The sequence below is a fragment of the Ursus americanus genome, chromosome 17 (assembly GCF_024610735.1).
Source record: "Ursus americanus isolate L20-20 chromosome 17, mUrsAme1.1.p, whole genome shotgun sequence".
NCBI classification, from domain to species: domain Eukaryota; kingdom Metazoa; phylum Chordata; class Mammalia; order Carnivora; family Ursidae; genus Ursus; species Ursus americanus.
Genome location: NC_142143.1, coordinates 15,697,985 through 15,716,052, shown reverse-complemented (window position 1 = coordinate 15,716,052; position 18,068 = coordinate 15,697,985). Strand labels below are relative to the sequence as shown.

General features: G+C 41.2%; 1 protein-coding gene across 1 annotated transcript in view; it reads left to right on the top strand.

Annotated features, from left to right (window-relative positions):
- The window catches only part of POLR3B (RNA polymerase III subunit B), a 107,023-nt gene that overhangs the window by 6,828 nt on the left and 82,127 nt on the right, over positions 1-18,068 (top strand). The window contains exons 3-9 of the mRNA XM_045779423.2: positions 1,613-1,669; positions 1,861-1,925; positions 4,642-4,717; positions 7,749-7,849; positions 9,998-10,089; positions 11,800-11,917; positions 13,484-13,592. Of these exons, the coding sequence (XP_045635379.1) occupies positions 1,613-1,669; positions 1,861-1,925; positions 4,642-4,717; positions 7,749-7,849; positions 9,998-10,089; positions 11,800-11,917; positions 13,484-13,592 (618 nt within the window). The remainder of the gene's footprint in view (positions 1-1,612; positions 1,670-1,860; positions 1,926-4,641; positions 4,718-7,748; positions 7,850-9,997; positions 10,090-11,799; positions 11,918-13,483; positions 13,593-18,068) is intronic.

Below are 18,068 nucleotides of genomic sequence, written 5' to 3'. Positions count from 1 at the left end.
GGTTCATTCCCCCTTCTGTTTACCTCCCCTTTCTTCTTCCCTTTCTTCTCCTACCGATCTTCCTACTTCTTATGTTCCATAGATGAAAGAAACCATATGATAATTGTCTTTCTCTGCTTGACTTATTTCGCTTAGCATTATCTCCTCCAGTCCTGTCCATGTTGCTACAAATGTTGTGTAATCGTTCTTTCTGATGGCTGAGTATATTCCATTGTATAAATGGACCACATCTTCTTAATCCAGTCATCTGTTGAAGGGCATCTCGGTTCCTTCCACGCTTTGGCTATTGTGGATTGCTGCTATGAACATTGGGGTGCATATGGCCCTTCTCTTGACTGCATTTGTATCTTTGGGGTAAATACCTAGTAGTGCAATTGCTGGATCATAGGGTAGCTCAATTTTTAGCTTTTTAAGGGACCTCCACACTGTTTTCCAAAGTGGCTGTACCAACTTGCATTCCCACCAACAATGTAGGAGGGATCCCCTTTTTCCACATCCTCTCCAACATTTGTTGTTTCCTGCCTTGTCAATTTTTGCCATTCTAACTGGCGTAGGGTGGTATCTCAGTGTGGTTTTGATTCAAATTTCCCTGATGGCTAATCATTTTGAACATTTTTTCATGTGTCTGTTAGCCATTTGTATGTCTTCATTGGAAAAGTGTCTGTTCATATCTTCTGCCCATTTTTTGATTTGATTATTTGTTTCTTGTGTATTGAGTTTGAGAAGTTCTTTGTAGATCTTGGATACTAATCTTTTATCTGTAGTGTCATTTGCAAATATCTTCTCCCATTCCGTGGGCTGCCTCTTAGTTTTTTTGATGGTTTCCTTGGCTGTGCAGAAGCTTTTTATCTCAATGAAGTGGGATTCCCCGGGGAATTCTACCAAACATTCAAAGAAGAAATAATACATATTCTCCTGAAGCTGTTTCAAAAAATAGAAACAGAAGGAAAACTACCAAACTCATTCTATGAGGCCAGTATTACCTTGATCCCCAAACCAGGCAAAGACCCCATCAAAAAGGAGAATTACAGACCAATATCCCTGGTGAATATGGACGCCAAAATTCTGAACAAGATCCTAGCTAATAGGATCCAACAGTACATTAAAAGCATTATCTGTCATGACCGAGTGGGATTCATCCCTGGGATGCAAGGGTGGTTCAACATTCGCAAATCAATTTTCTTAATAAAAATCCTCATTTTTCGAAATTGCCCAGATAGGGAAAGACAGAAAAGAAAACAGGCGTTTTTGAGGGTTGAAGAAACGATGCTCAATTGCTGTATCTTGTTTCTTGGATTTTTTGTAAATTAAAAGTATGCAGAGAAAATCTTGCCTCATTTGTTAGCTTATGGGGAGTCATTAGGTATGTTCAGATACTCCTATCTTGAATTCCAAGGGCCAGATTGATTCTCAAGGAGGAAAATTTGAGGATGTATTAGGATGGAGGAGACGTGAAATGAGGACGCATAAATGTAAAGTTCTACCAAGTGACATTTGTGGATTTTTTTTTCTCACTTTAGTTTTGAGAAAAATCTGAAGATCACCTATGGTTAGAGTCTATGACAGTATGCTGTATTGTTGCTAACCTACTTTCTATTTTTTGTCTGTTTAGGTGAAAGGCCTTGTGAAACAGCATATAGATTCATTCAACTATTTCATTAATGTGGAGGTAAGCAGCAGGGCTTAGAAACAGAGAGAGGGTCGCCTGGTGGGCTCAGTAAGTAGAGCAGGGGACTCGATCTCAGGGTCGTGGGTTCGAGCCCCACCTTGGGTGTGGAGCCTACTTAAAAAAGAAAAAAAAGCGGAGACGAGAATTGGTGGAAGCCAGAGACGTTCCTAATGGTGCTCTTTCCACTGCAGATAAAGAAGATAATGAAAGCCAATGAGAAGGTCACGAGCGATGCCGACCCCATGTGGTACTTGAAGTAAGGGATCAGCTACTCTTGACTTGCTGCTTTGATTACGTCTAACGTTTTTTAAAGTGAATGTGGTTGTTACCAAAACTCTATCAAAATAACTGTCTTTATCTGGTTAATAAGATAAGTACTCAATTTTTAATTGGTAAACTAATTATAACAAGTAGAGTTACGCTTGAAAAGGACTGAACCAGGTTTAAACAATTTTTTAGAACACTTTTAAATTTAGAGAAAAATTACCAAAATAGTACAAAGAGTTCCATATTATCCTTCGCCCAGCCTGTGCTAATATTAACATCTTACGTAACCAAACCACAATTAGCAGACCCAGGCAGTTAGCACTGATACAATACTGGCAACTACTCTGCACGTCTCATTTCAAGCTTTCCCACTCATGTCTTTTTTCTGGCCCAGGATTCAATCCAGAGCCCAACATGATGATTAGTTCTCATGTCTCTTCAGCCTCTGCCAGCCTGTGACAGTTCCTCAGACTTTCTTGGTCTTTTATCACCTTGACACTTTTGAAGAATTCTGATCTGTTGTTCTGTGGGAGGTCCTGCCATTTGGGTTTGTGTGATGTTTGCTCATGATTCAGTTGGCTTATACATTTTTGGCACAGAAGTAACGTTTGGTGCTATCTTCACTGCATCGTATCAGGGGTAGAGCTGTCAGTATATTCTACTATTGGTGGTTTTAACTTTGTTCTCCCGATTAAGGTGGTATATGCAGGTTTGTCCACTGTAGAATTACGATTTTTCCTTTCGTAATAAGTGTCTTAGGCGGACATCTTTTGATATTATGCAGATAGCTTACCCACTAATTTTAGCATCAAGGACGGTTCTTATAACAATTACTGCTGTGTGTTTACCTGTTGGTGAGGCTTTCTTGCCATTGTTCCTTGTTCATTAATACTGGAATTCTGTTGGAAGGAAGAGCTGCTGCTTCCCTTCATTTATCTCTTTAATTTTCTTTATATTAATATAAACTCACGTATAGCTTACTCTATGGATCATAATCCAGTAGTATCATTTTACTGCTCCAATCATCCCAGCTTTGACCATGGGAGGGTTGACTGCTGTGTCCTTGCAGCACACCCTAGTTAATGTTTAAGCACCACTTCACTTTCTGTCGCCATGAGACGTGGTTGATCTGGTATTTTCCCTGCGCCAGCCTGGAATCACCCATTTCCCTCAAGGAGTCCTAGTCTCCTTTTCTGTACTATTGTGTTTAAAAACCAAGATAGGGATCCTAAAGCCTCGGTAGACGGAGCAAGGAAATATGTATGTGTATGTATACTACCAGGCACACATACCTCGATGTTTCCGTATCCTATCCATTTTGATATAAAAAACCAGTATACCGATAGCTCCTATTTCTGTTCAACTCCAAGGGACTCATTCTGACTGACCTCTTTCCTTATTTGTAAGTTCTGTCCCTAAAATGAGAAACCTGGCTCTCATTACCCACACTATTTATACCTATTTATTCAGTCCCAGAATATACGTAGTTTCAGAATTGCTAATTGATAACCTCTGTGAGAATAAAATTTACTAATTAGAGTACAATATCTGTATATTGCTTTTTTGTCTTTATCTCTACAGCATCCAAGCAAAATACCGTTTCCAAAGCTACTCAGACTTGTTTGCTTTTCCACCTTTTCAGTGCAGTCACATTACTCATTTGTAAGGCTGTGGCGTTTGTGTTCCATTTTGGGTCCCCTTCTGCGTCCTGCTCGATTTTAATTATGCATTTACTTGTTGAGTGTGTGAAACATAATTGTAAGAGTTAGACCTGTAGAAAAAAGTATTTTCAGGAAATTGTCACTCCCGTCCCCGTTCTTTCCATCCTGTTGCCAGACACTCCCGGTAGGTATTCGTTTCTGCGTTCTTCCTGTGTTTCTTTTGCCATAATGAGCGCATTATATGCTCATTGTATGCACGGTGGTTCATACACAGTGATTCAGCTTAACAGTTTTTCAACTTTATGATGGTATGAAAACTAGACACATTTGGTAGAAACTGTACTTTGAATTTTGATCTTTTCCCAGGCTAGCGTGCAATGCTCTTGTGCTGGGCAGTGTGGCCACAGCTCCCGGCCAGCCCCACAGTCACGAGGGTCAACAACCGACACACAGTCATTCTGCTTTTCACTTTCTGTCCAGTATTCAGTGAATTACATGAGGTACTTAACACTTTATCTTCAAATAGGCTCCGTGTTAAATGATTTTCCCCAAGTATAAGCTAATGTAATTATTCTGAGCACCTTTAAGGTAGGCCAGGCTAAGCTACGATGGTTGGTAGGTTAGGGATGGTAAATGAATTTTTGACTTCATAGTCTTTTCAACTTATGATGGCTTTATTAGGCTGTCACCCCACTGTGAGTCGAGGAAGAGCTATGTTTTTCACCCTTAAAACCTCTTCTTTTGTACATGAATAATAGCTCTTTTCATTAAATATTATCTTTAGAGAGCTGTCTTTCCAGTATTTTTAAAGAGAGATTTATAGTAATTTCTTAAAAAAGACTTAGCTAGTATTTTCCCTCCTTGGTAGAGCTGTTTGTACTATCACATCAAGAGGATCTCAAATTATAATTTTTAATTTGATGTCATTCTTATCAGGGTAAGTATTTGTCAAAGTATAATCCTTGTATTTGGGAGGAAAATAGCTTGTTTGTTTATATGTTCTTTGAAAAGGTATAATTGGTCATGGAATAATTTGCTTTTCAGGTATCTTAATATCTATGTGGGGCTTCCTGATGTTGAAGAAAGCTTCAATGTAACTAGACCAGTGTCCCCTCATGAGGTAATAATCTACCTTACCATAACTGGATTTGTTTGCCTTAACTCAAAGAGTTTGCCTTAATATATGCTCTTAAAATGATTTAAAAACAGGGAAAAAGTATCTCCTATGAGACAAAGATAACCAAATAAATTAGCATTTATATAATACCGTATCTGGAAACAATTCAGCACGATTTAGTTTGTCATCGGATCCTGGTTAACGTGTGCTGTTGCGTAACTGTGTCCCGTCTGCGTCCCTGCTTCTGCGCTTTTGAGCAGCCCTCCCCTTGCCCCTGCCCCAGCCAGCCACCTGTGCCTAGGACCCTGTGCTGTGCATTTGCAGAGGTTACTGACCACATTTTTTGAGGGTCAGCAGGCATTGTGTTAGGGAGAGGAGACCAAGGGCAGGGGCTCGGAGTCTGTTGTAAGAGATGGATGGGAAGAAAATTTGAATACCAGGATTTTAGCAGAGCTGCAGACAAAGAATTGTAGAACAGGCCTGTTTATTGGCTTTTAACACATTCTAGATTCCTCTGGAAATTCTTCCATTTAGTGTCCATAATTTGGAATTGATTTAGGAAAAAAAGTGATTTTTGTAGATTTATGTAGTTTGTGTTAATGTAAAGCTAAAGTGTTGAGCAATTAGGAGAAGTGGCAGAGGAACCTTTACTAAACAATAAGTAAGTTGTTAGAATGTTAGGGTTGTTGTCTGAGCAACGTCAGACGAAGTATAATCATGGAACCAGACACTTCACACAGCTAAATGTTGGTGTTACTTAATCACTGAGCGTCGAGTGTCAATTGAACATTTATTTTGTGCCTCAGCATTGAGAGATACAAAAGCAGTGAGACCCTCTCCTTCCTCAAGGAGTTCATACTCTGTGGAGAGAGTAAAATAACAGAGCACGTGGAACCGACAGCAGGGGTTGCACACTGGAATGCCTAGAAGGCGCAGGAAGGGAAGTTGTGTTAAGTAGGAAGTGGTGAGGTTCGGAATGTTGGAAAGCATGTGTACCACTCTTTCCCCACTTCGCATTCCGTTTTGCTGGAGTTTTCCAATTTTTAAGAACTAGGCAGCCAATTAGCAATTTCCAAGTCATTTTTTTGTGTGTGTGTGCTCTAAAGTACTTTTTTTTTAAATTTTAATGTTTTTTTATTATATTATGTTAGTCACCATACAGTACATCCCTGGTTTCTGATGTAAAGTTCGATGATTCATTAGTTGCATATAACACCCAGTGCACCATGCAACACGTGCCCTCCTTACTACCCATCACCAGCCTATCCCATTCCCCCACCCCCTCCCCTCTGAAGCCCTCAGTTTGTTAACTTTTGAACTGTATTACCAAGTGTAGAGAGAAGACAAAGTAGGTTGAAGTCGTTTGAGAAGCCTGAGGCCACAGTTGTCATAATTATTCTTCCTGATGTTGGAGAAAACACGTGTGGGTGTTATTGTAGTCAGGGAAAGAGGACACGAAGATTTCTTAGAGGGATTTTGAGCCTTGGAGAGGCGGGGAGAGTGGGAGAGCAGGTGAGTGGGCAGTCAGGGGACCCACGGCAGGAGTGGCGGGGTGCTGGCGTTGCAGACCCCCCAGCCCAGCCCCACTCCTGTAATGACAGAGGGGCTGAGGGGGACAGAGAGAGCTCGTGGGGTAGTTTGGGGCCAATGGAAAGGGTCCCCGTTTTTACCACATCTGTGGTAAATGCCCCATCATGGGCATTATATTAGGTGTTTTTTTTTTTTTTTTTAATAAAAATGAGGTAGTATCTGTATAATACTCTGTACCAGGCACTATTCTAAAAATATATGTTTATACTCTTGAGAATTAAAATTATTCTCATTCCCACTTTACGTACGATGAGACCAAGGCGCAGAAGGGTTATTCAGAACTGAGGTGGTAGAGCCAGGATTGAGCACAGGCAGTAAGGTGCACACTCCGAACTTCCATGCCACGTCACCTTTGGTGTGGCCTAAAGAGGGAGGCTCAGTCTAATTAAATACAAAATAAGCAATTGTCATTCATCATTAATAGAGATACCTAATATTTTAAGATCCCAGGCACTGGGAAAGAAAGAAAAAGTTTAAATCTGCCTTCAGTTCAGTTGAAGGCATAGAGGATTCAGTGCCATGAATTGCCACGGTTGATGTTCAGAGAAACTCTCTTTTTGAGAGTACAAGCAACCTGATGACCATCTAAAAAACAGGGAAGCTTCAAGAGTTTCGTGGCTTTGCCGGTCTGATCATGGCTCAGGTAAGGGCATCATTTAGCGAGTCATCACCTCGTCAAACTAAAGCACACACCAGTAGTTTCTTTTCTTTTCTTTTTTTAAAGATTTTATTTATTTGTCAGAAAGAGAGGGAGAGAGCGAGCACATGGCAGAGGGAGAAGCAGGCTCTCCACTGAGCAAGGAGCCCAATGCGGGGCTCGATCCCAGGATTATGGCCTGAGCCGAACGCAACCGCCTAACCCACTGAGCCACCCAGGCGTCCCCATACAAGTAGTTTCTAAAGTTCCCCAAATGATGCAGAAATTGTTAATATGATGTGTTGAATGATTTGTGCTATAGGATACTGCTTGTTAAGGAATTTTGTGATAGAGTTAGTTTATTTGTAGAATAAAAGGAAGTATAGTTTAAATTTTTTAGTTTGTGTATGTGTATATTTTAGGTATCATGCTGGTTGTTAACTTTTTGAATAAGGTAACCACATTGATTACTTTCCATGGACCCAGTTTTCAGGGAATAATCTAATTTGCTTCAAAGATGGGAACAGACTGGTGATGGCATCAGATAGCGAGAAGACTGTCAGTACCAGAGTTATTGTGTCGTTTCTGGGCTGGCGGGGGCAGAGAGGCCGTGGGGGTGTCTGGATCAGTGGCTGGCGTCATTCCCTTTGTGGAGAAGGCAGGCTCATCGCTCCTGATGCTGTTATGGCAGCCCCTGCAGCAGCTCAGTCCGGTGTGGACTATCCTGCTGGAAATGGAGCTCTTGGAGGCTTCAGGACCCTTTCTCTCCCAGGGAGGAGGAGCAGTGGCTGTCTGATTGTCTTTCAGTGCCGTCTGCGGGACATGACGTACTCTGCCCCCATCACAGTGGACATCGAATATACCCGAGGCAGCCAGAGGATCATCCGTAACGCCTTACCCATTGGCAGGTGAGGAACGATGTCCGAGTTGGAGCCTGCGTGCTAGCCCTGTGGGGTGACCTTGAGCAAGTGCTACAGTTCCTTTGCCCCATTTCCTCACCTGAAAAATGTGGGGAACAGTGCCTACTTCGCGGAGTCTTCGGGGACCCAGTGAGTCAGCCCAGCAGCGTGCTCGGAGCAGTGGCCCGCACATGGCTGTGGTGGTGGTGCTTTTTTATTGTGAAACCTTTTCTGTAAAGCTAAGGAGAATGCTTCCGTTTCCTCCTGAAATCCCAGCTGTAGGGAAACATTAGGTAAGATAGCATTTCAGTGAACTCTCCTGGGCTAGTCTTCTTGGTGTATTCATGTATATTTTAAGTTTGACTTTTCTTGGAAGTTGAACTTTTCCAATATCGCGGTATTAAAGGGAGAAGTTACTTATTTGCCTGGAATGGGTTTGGAAATGATGGATCACGTCAGCTAGCATTGTCGCAATCTGCTTTTCCTTATTAGGAAAATACACTGGCTCACCTGTAGAAATGGACGAAACCCACAATATTGTGAATCTGATAATGGTGTTGGACTTTAAACTTAGTGTGAACAGTTCCCACCCAAGTGTTTTTCCCCCCACTTCTAAAGTGCTAAGAGCTTAATAAATATCCATTGGTTCAGGAAATATGCACCAGTTGCCTGTCACTTGTCCTGCACTGTGCTGGGTACTTGGCTCAACAGAAGATACTTAGACACAACTCCTGTTGGCTTGTTCATCCCCAGCTGCCGGGGAAGGCAGGCTTACGGATCTCTAGTACCACTTGGTAAGTGCTATGATGGAGAGGTCCAGAGTAACGTGGAAACCCACAGGATTAACAGATCCTTCCCCTATAGTCTCCCAAAGGAGGGGGCCGTGTGTATCGCTCCTGTCCTCACTCTTCAGTCAGGAAAACAAGTTGGGATTTCAGAATATTAATCTTCATTTTAGACCTTCTCTTATTCTCACGTATGGACTACAGTCATGTCCAGTTAAATCTTGGATCATTAATAAATTATTTCCCAGATTGAATATTTGTGAAGGGGGCAGACTGGAGAGGCAGGTGCAAAGCATCCCTAGTACAATTTAGGGTTTACATCCTGGTTAAGAGGAGGCAGGGAAGGGTGTGCATGTACCCAGTGTTTGGTGAATACCTGCTACGTGCCATACTCTGGGAGAGGTGACTGCATTTACTGCACTCATGTGAGTGACCTTTGTGGGCCAGAGTGCTTATATGTACCAGGACCTGCCACATGATACACGACCTCGTGTACGCGTTGTGGCGTTTGGGTTTTATTGGTTTTGTTTTGTTTTGTTTTTTCTTTGTTTTTTTGAGTAAAAAATGTTTCATTTTAATCCAAGTAATATTCCTACTTGGTAACAAATCAAAAGTATGTGAGAGCACTTAACACAAAGCAGTAGCCTCCCCCGTTCCTCACCCCGGTCCTGTTCCCATCTCGTGACCGTGTCTCTTATTCTGGTGGTTACTGCATCCGTAACTTTAAATGCTGTGTATATACCTCTGTTTCTTGGTACATCCTCACCCCGGTCCTGTTCCCATCTCGTGACCGTGTCTCTTATTCTGGTGGTTACTGCATCCGTAACTTTAAATGCTGTGTATATACCTCTGTTTCTTGGTACATCAACTTTAGACACTATTTGTTAAAAACTCAGGATTTCTGCTTTTGTCTGAAAATCTAATGGGAGATGGAGTAGGAGTGCATTCATACATTTTTTAATTAGTATTTTTCACGTGTAGAAGTTTTGCTTAGGTCTTAAAATTGCCGGTAAGTCTTGATAGTCTCTTGTTTCTCACACTGTGTTCATTGTGGTATTTCTGCGTAACGAATGGGAGTCCCTTTGCTGACCTTGGGTGAAGAGTTGCCGTTTCTGACTATTACCAAGTCTGTCCGCGAAGTTGAAGGAAACCAAACATTTGAGTTTTTCTTCTCTGAACCAGAAGAGCAGAATACCTAAGGAAGTGCTCCATTTCACTTGGCTCTTAATGTAACTGGCACTCCTATGCCTTTTCTAAAATGTCCAAGAGGAATGTGAACCCCTTGGTGATGTGTACAGGGCACGGTTCCTCCTCTTTTCACCTCTTTTGCCAGTGACCATCTTTATGTGATCTTTTCTTTTATTTTCAACAGAATGCCTATAATGCTGCGTAGTTCAAACTGTGTTCTTACGGGGAAGACTCCAGCAGAATTTGCCAAGCTGAACGAATGTCCTTTAGATCCAGGTATGTGTGATTCCTTAGATTTCTGCCCCCCACCTCTTCCCCTTTTAGGGCCTTTCTTTTGCTGTTGCTGTTGCTTTAATTCTCAAAAACAATACCAGCCTATCTGCTTTATAATGAACTTGGATTAAACTGTTCACAGAACATGGGGCACCTGGGTGGCGCAGTTCGTTAGGCCTCTGACTCTTGATTTCAGCTCAGGTCGGGATCTCCGGGTCCTGGGATCAAGTCCTGCATGGGGCTCCCTGCTCAGCGGGGAGTCTCCTTCTCCCTCTGCTGTTTCCCCTGCTTGTGCTCTCTCTCTGTCAAATAAAAAAAATCTTTAAAAAAAAAGATTCTCTTTCTCTCCGTCCTTCTGGTACCCCCACTCCCACCCTGGCTCACACATGCATGCTCTTTCTCTTAAAAAAAAAAAAATAGGGGCACCTGGGTGGCTCAGTTGTTAAGCGTCTGCCTTCGGCTCAGGTCATGATCCCAGGGTCCTGGGATCGAGCCCTGCATTGGGCTCCCTGCTCCATGGGAAGCCTGCTTCTCCCTCTCCCACTCCCCCTGCTGGTGTTCCATCTCTCACTGCCCCTCTCTGTCAAATAAATAAATAAAATCTTTAAAAATAAATAAAGACATAAAAATAAATAATAAAAATAAATGTTCACAGAACATCCAGAAATTTGGCTCCAACTTTATTCTTTTAGTCTATATTTCTAAAAGATGTACTGTTTTCTCTTTTATTTTGGGTTTAAAACTTTAACATTCCAAGATGTGATTTATTATTATGGTTTGTCAGACTTTTGTCTCTTTGCTCAGTGGTTTCTTTGGTATGCCTGAAAATTCAAGAATAATCATACAGAGTTACTTGTTTAGCTGGTCAGAAAAAACTCAAGTAGCTCACTTCGGGCTGTTTTAAGTACAGTAAAGGGGAAAAACCCAAAAGTCTTTCATTTAAATTCTTAAAGATTATATGTTTGTACCTAGTTGTAGGCAGTTTATTTTGTAGTTTCACGCTTAGCACGTAACAGAAAATTTTCCTTAATTCCTTAATTCACACTTCACATTTAATTTGTAGTTGTTTTCATCTAGTCCTTTAAAGCTGCATTGACATAGAATCACAAGGTTTTGGAAAGAGGTTGACAAAGGGACATGACTTTGTTAGGCTATAACAAAATGTGACACAAGTGAAATGTATTGCTTGTTCTTGGTTATATTCTAAAAGTAAAATGAAGTCTCCCTTTATCTTATTCTGAGTTGTGTGCAAAAGAAGATTATATGGTAATGTTTTATGGGTTTTGTTCAGTATGGAATACTTAGGAAACCTAATCCTAGTCTACCGTTGTCACTGAATTGTTAGAAAACGTAGGGCAATTTTGAGTTTATATTGAAGATTGTTGGTTATTTTATGCTTAAGAAATTTGAAGACTAATTTATTTAACATATTTTTCATTTGCGTCTTGTATATGTCACGTGCTGGTGATAGGTATACTAGTAAGTTCTGTTCCCTGACCTCAAGAAGTTTATTTTCTTGTGGCTCATTTGTATAAAATCATGTGCTGACACTGTCATCAATTCGTAAAAAAGTATCAGCAGACCCCTTCTAATTGAGTGTTGGTCGGCACCGTGGAGTAATGGAAGAGGGTTCTCTAAATCAGGAGGTCACTGTCATTACTAAGTCACACTGTCAGAATAGGCAGTGAAACTTTCCTTGCTTCCTTTGGGCAGGTGGCTACTTCATTGTCAAAGGAGTAGAAAAAGTTATTCTTATCCAAGAGCAGCTGTCTAAGAACAGGATCATCGTGGAGGCTGACCGGAAGGGGGCAGTTGGTGCTTCGGTCACCAGGTACGGAAAGCAGGGATGGTGTTAAAAAACATTGATAATTCCATCAATATCAGATGACTGTCTTTCAATACAGAGATAGCCAGTTATTTCTGACTATCATAAATAGACTACTGATTTATAATTTTTAGCGATGCAAGTGTGAGACATTGGTTGAAAGGCCACTAGTTGTTTTATTCAAGTTGAATTTTGTTGCATTACAGGAAAGTTGAAAAAATTATGAAACCACTCCTTTTTCATGTTTGTTTTTAGGCTTTGACCATTTTGCATGATGTATTCCTACATCAATACGATCAGAGGTGATTTTTTACTTAATTTTTAATGAAGTCTGTCATGGACTTAACATCTTATTGTTCGTTTTCTTGACCGGCCTCTTTCACAGTGTACTCATTTTTCTCCCAACAGCATCTCTTGTCTCCTGTAACTTCTTTTCTCTGACTTATTATCATATGTAATTTGGAATCTGTAAATTAATAAGTTCTGGGAATAAAAAAATTGTAGGATAACGAAGGTGTCAGTATGCAGTAGAGTTTGTCTTCTGAGGACCAGTAATACACTGTACAATTCAGACTTCTATTTTTCTTTCTGATGGGCGGGGGAGGCAGCTAACAGTAATGGCCATTCATTGAGCAGTTACCAGGAGCCAGGCAGTGTATCGGGTTCTCTGTGTTACTTGTCCCCCTGGCCCTCCAAGTTAAGTGGTGTTATCTCTGTTTCACTTGACCTTGGTCCTACTGATCGGAAGAGGTGGCCAGCATTTGGACCCAGAGCTAATAATTCTGCGACCCATGTCTTCCTACTGTATGCAACTTTTGGAGCCAGGCAATTGGGATTTGAATCCCAGAGTTGTTGTTCGGTAGTTACGAGGCACTCGGGTGGGCAGTTACACATCTTCTCTAAGCACTGGTTTCCTCATATGTGATTTGCAGACACTACTTCAAAGTAAGCGTAGCACGTAGGAGATCAGAGCTAACGTAAGTAGAGTGTGTAGCGTGGTGTGCCTGGTGCCTAGCGGGTGATCAGTGTGTGTCCCTGTTGTGGCTGATTACGCTTGGAAATGTTTGTCGCTGATGAGATTCCAATAAAAGGAGATTCCTTAGTTTCTTTTGGCCTCACTGTATAGGAAGCATGTAGATATGTTTTACTGAGTTATTAATTTAAACACTCATAGTGTATAAATTCATTTCTTCATCATTTTTTTCATTATGGTATAGACTCATTTTGAGGTTTTTCTTTTGAAATGTGTAAAACTGATCATGAGTATACCTCACACTGAATCAAAGCAATTCAGGTGGAACCAAAGTGAACTAGGTCAAAATAAATTGGTGTGTGTCACTCATTCACCCACAAAACTTCCACCGTATTCTCAAAGCTAAAGAAACATTTGTAGTGTTTTTAAATTTTCATGGAAGTGGCAGGGAAGCTAGGAAAGGAGTTGTGCATCTTTAAAAGGCGTCTGTTAGGAAGGACCTTACTGATCATTATTGATTGCCAAATCTTATTGAGTTGTATTTTACTAGCTTGAAACCAAGGGGGGACATAATTTAACCAACTTGCATTTCCTTGTAGCTCCACCCATGAGAAAAAAAGCAGAACCAATATGGCTGTGAAACAGGGACGATTTTATTTGAGGCATAATACTTTGTCAGAAGATATTCCCATTGTCATCATATTTAAGGTAAGGCTGCAGGTACCTACTGAAAATTATAAGAAGCCTTTCTCTGCTTTATTTTCATATGTCATTAGAAATTTGGAGGATAAGGATTTCTAGGAATAGAAAGATTTGTGGCATACATAAGTTGTCAGGTATGTGATATATTTTAAATTGAAAGCTACTAAGATCAGGGTTCATGTGTTTTCAAAAATACTATTTCGTAACAGCTACACAATAAAAAATCCCAAGGTACAGAAGGATATATAGTGAGAAGTAAGCCTTCCACTCACTGGGACCTAACTGCGTAGTTATCCGACCCAGGGACACCGCTGCTCCTGGTTTCTCGTGCCTCTTTCTAAGGATAGTTTGTGCCTCTACAAGCACATGAGTCTTTAGCAGGTTTTTGTTCTGTTTTGTGTTTTGCTTACATACATTGCACATCATTTTGTACTGGGCTTGTTTTCTTTTTTACAACTTCCGTCTTGGAGATCATGTTCTATTGTTAGTTCATACAGAGCTGCCACATTCTGTTTGACAAACTGTTCCATTAGCATAGTTTCCTCAGTCATCCCTCCGTCGGGGGATATACACGTCTCTCACTGTTACAGAGCTGCTGTATCACGTCACACAGGGGCGAGGGCATTTGTAGGCAGATTAAATTCCTAGGAGGAGAATTTTCCAGGTCAAAGAATATGAACCAAGTTTGTTATTTTTTATGGGCTTCGGGAGTCTGGTGTGTTTCTACACAAACGTGAATCTTTAAGACTGATTTTTTTTTGGCTTGCTTGTGAACTGGTGACGTAGAACCCAAAAGACATTTTCGCATAGAAATTATGTTTAAATGGTTCCGTCATCTTAAGATAATTGCATAGTGGCTCACCTGCCCTGCTCTGAGACTTAAAGTTTACACGTGTTTTATGAACACGTGAATTGTAATATTAGTCATTAAGCAGAATTTTAAAATAGCATTATGTGATACAGTGGATCCTCAGTATTTGCGAATTCTGTGTTTGCCAGTTCTCCTACTTGCTAAAATTTGTTTGTGACCCCGAGATCATCACCCATGGTGGTTTTACGGTTATTCACGGACCTGCACAGGCTCAAAGCAGTCAAAAATTTGAGTCCCCAAACTGTGTTCTCAGCTGAGGTCAAAGAAGGCCACACTCTGCCTTCCTGTTTCCTCTCTCGTGCTGTAAGTGGGTGCCCTTTCTGTGATCTGTGTAGGGCCATGTTCTTTCACAGTTTTGTACTTTTTGGTGGGATTTTGCTGTGTAAAACGGCCCCCAAGCCGAGGCTGAAGTGCTGGCTAGTGTTTCTAAGCGCAGGAAGGCAGTGATGTGCCTTATGGGGAAATACGTGTGTCGGATAAGCTTGTTCAGGCAGGAGTTGGACTGCTGTTGGCCGTGCGCTCAGTGCTGATGAGGCAACAAAATACTTCATGCTAGACGTCTTTAGGCAGAAACACACGTAAAACAAGGTTCTGTATGGATGGGTTGAGGGAAAGGTAAGCAGAGGCCCACAGGACAGAACACTTTCCCATGAGCAGCGCTTCCGTGTTCTGTGCAGGGTTTGTGGCAACTAGCTGTGGAGAACACAGCTGAGGATGCCCACACCCGACTGTGTATGGGCCAGAGGGGAATCCTGCCGACGAGACTCGAGAGCTCAGTTTATTTGAGTCAATACTGAAGAGAGTACTTGGGATCATGTTAGAGGTTAACGTTCTTTTCTCATTTAGTTTGACTTCAGACTTAAATATTCCTGCTTAGCCGTGGTTAGGATCATGAAGCATCTGGGGTGGAGGTAACTAAGGTGGTTAGAAAGGGAAGACATCTGGGTATACGCCTCAGAGGAGTAAGAGAGGAGGACTGGAACTTGTCCTGTCGCAGTTGTGACCTGGTGACAGCACAGGAGTCGGGCAGACAGGCCTCTTTGTGCCAGGCTACTGTTGGGGCCAGGAAGGGGGTCCCAGGCTGTTCATAGGTATTGAGTGGATGTTGACCAGTCGGGTTCTTTAACTCGGGAAATAACCGCATTCTGAATGCAATTACACGAAGAAGGTTGTCGGAGATTTTTTTTCAAAGATTATTCATTTGAGAGAGCAATGTGGGGGACACGGGCTCGATACCAGGACCCTGAGATCATGACCTGAGCCAACAAAGTCAGATGCTTAGCCAACTGAGCCATGCAGGCGTCCCTGTAGGAGATTTTTTCATGTTTAGTGCAACTTAATATACTTTCCAGTTCTCTAAATAAGACGGTGTCGTTTTCTTTTTAGGGTGATGATCATCATAATCGAAGTACCATCTATATCGGCGGGGAGGGGGAGCTGGAGAGAATTCCTAAGTGTACTTTTTATTACCTCTCTTCAAGGTTTACATTTTTAAATCACTGAAGTAGTTTTGGCTTTCCTTGTCAGGATCCCACAGGCCCCAGTGTGGTGTCTTGTGTATGTAGTGTTTAGCAGATAAAAGAATTTCATCCGACTGTGTAGAACTACATCTCCAGTAGAGGGCAGTGTGTTCCCATGCGTCCAAAAGACTTTCCTGGCTGTTCTAGAGGCTTAAAGAAGCTTAGGACTGCTTTCATTAGACCAGAAATTATAAGTTAATTATAATGCATCTAGCCTTATATCACTCACGTGGAAAATACATCACTAGACATGTGGACACGCTAAAATCAGAAAACCTTTATTAAATACATTTTTGCCTAGGTAACAATTTTGATAAGACAGTTTCTTCTGTCAAATTTAATATTATGTTGCAAATGTATACATGTGTTTATAGCCAATTTAAATCCTTTATAGAATGGGGCTATAAATTAACAGTATGCACTTTTATGTAACCTATAGTTGAGATTTCAGATTTCTCCTTTTCTGATTATAAAACAGTCCTTGAATTGTACAAATTGGAAAAGCTACTAACAAGTAGAACTACATTTTTGGACCTATTTTTTCCAGACCCTTTTTCCTCTGCTTTGGTAATATACACTTGATTTTACTGTTTTTCCCCCACTGAACAGTGATTTGTGAATAGCTTTCCATATCTGTAAATACGGATCTTCATCATTATTTTTAGCAGGTGTCATACAGGAATTACCCGTGGGCGGTACAATCTGTTTAACCAGTTTCCTGTAGGGGTCATTTAGGTGTCCTTTTTCCCCCAAGTTTTCACTCTGATACACAACCCTGGGTTGTCTTCTACGTACATATTTGTGCACATTGCTGAGTGTTTTGTGAGACTTAATTCCTGGGAGTGGAATTAAACATTTTTTTAAAAACCTGGGCATGTTGCCAGAATTTTCTTCTGAAACTTAACCATTGCATGCTAATCAGCAGCATATAAGGATGAAAACAACTTTTTAAATTTTTTTAGTTTAAATAAACGAAGTACATTGGTCACAGATAGTCCCATTTTATGTTCTCCCACTAGGGGGATGTTTTAATAGCCTGATGGAACCTTGTCTAATAATTTCTATGAAGACTTTTCCATCTGGGGAGCAGCACAGAATATGGGAGATCTTAGCATCAGACAGATCTAGGCCAAATTTCAGCTTCTCCCCTTGTTAGCTGAGTGACCTCAGGCAGATTCCCCAGTCTCCCTGGGTCTCGGATAACTCCCCAGAAAGTGAGAATTTCACCTGAGAGCGTTGTCCTGAAGAGCAAAGGAGGTGGTGTATTTTTTGAAAAGTGGAAGGCCTAGAAAGAAGATATTGTTTCTCTTGCCTTCACTCTGCCTCCACGTTTAATGTCAGGAGCTGGGGAAAATAAACTGGGAGACCAGGAAAGTCACATCATTTCTCTTTTTGTGTTGTGTGGCCCTAACACAGACCTTGACAGTCATTAGGACTTGATGGTTGTTGATTGTAACCAACAATTGGCTAAAAGTGACAGAAGCAGCAGGGTTTCCAGGTTCCATGCTGGGTCTGAATATGACGGCTAAAGCTTTTTAAGACCTAGATCAGCCTTATTTATGGACTTGAATCACTACAAAGGTTCTCCTGCCCATGAATCTTTCCCACTTTACATTTTGTATTCCCAAGTATTCAGCAGATGCTCTGTGATGGCCTCTGTAAGTCTGAAAGTTTTTACAGAAAAGAAGATCAGATTTCAAGGGAGGTGGGCATTGTTTCTTGGAAACGAACTTACATTGAAATTTTTGATCTTTTAAGAGAAAAAATTGCAGAGTTAAAGAGGGCCACAACAGTTCTTTTATCTGCTAAGATTACTTTTAGTAATAATAGATTGATTCCTGTCCAAAGAAAGATTAGAGATTTCTGAATATTAGATATTTTAAGAACTCATTCCCTTTCCGTCCTTCACATAGGATATTTCAGCATATCACCGTCAGTGGGCATGTCCTTCTCTTCTCTCATTAGTATTCTGTCTTTAAAAGTCACACTTGTAGTCACACTTAGTGGGTATCCAAAGAGAAGACTTCATGCTGCTTCTTAAAGAGCGAACGCCCTTATTTTTGTCCTGTCTTAATGCTGTTGGCCAGACTG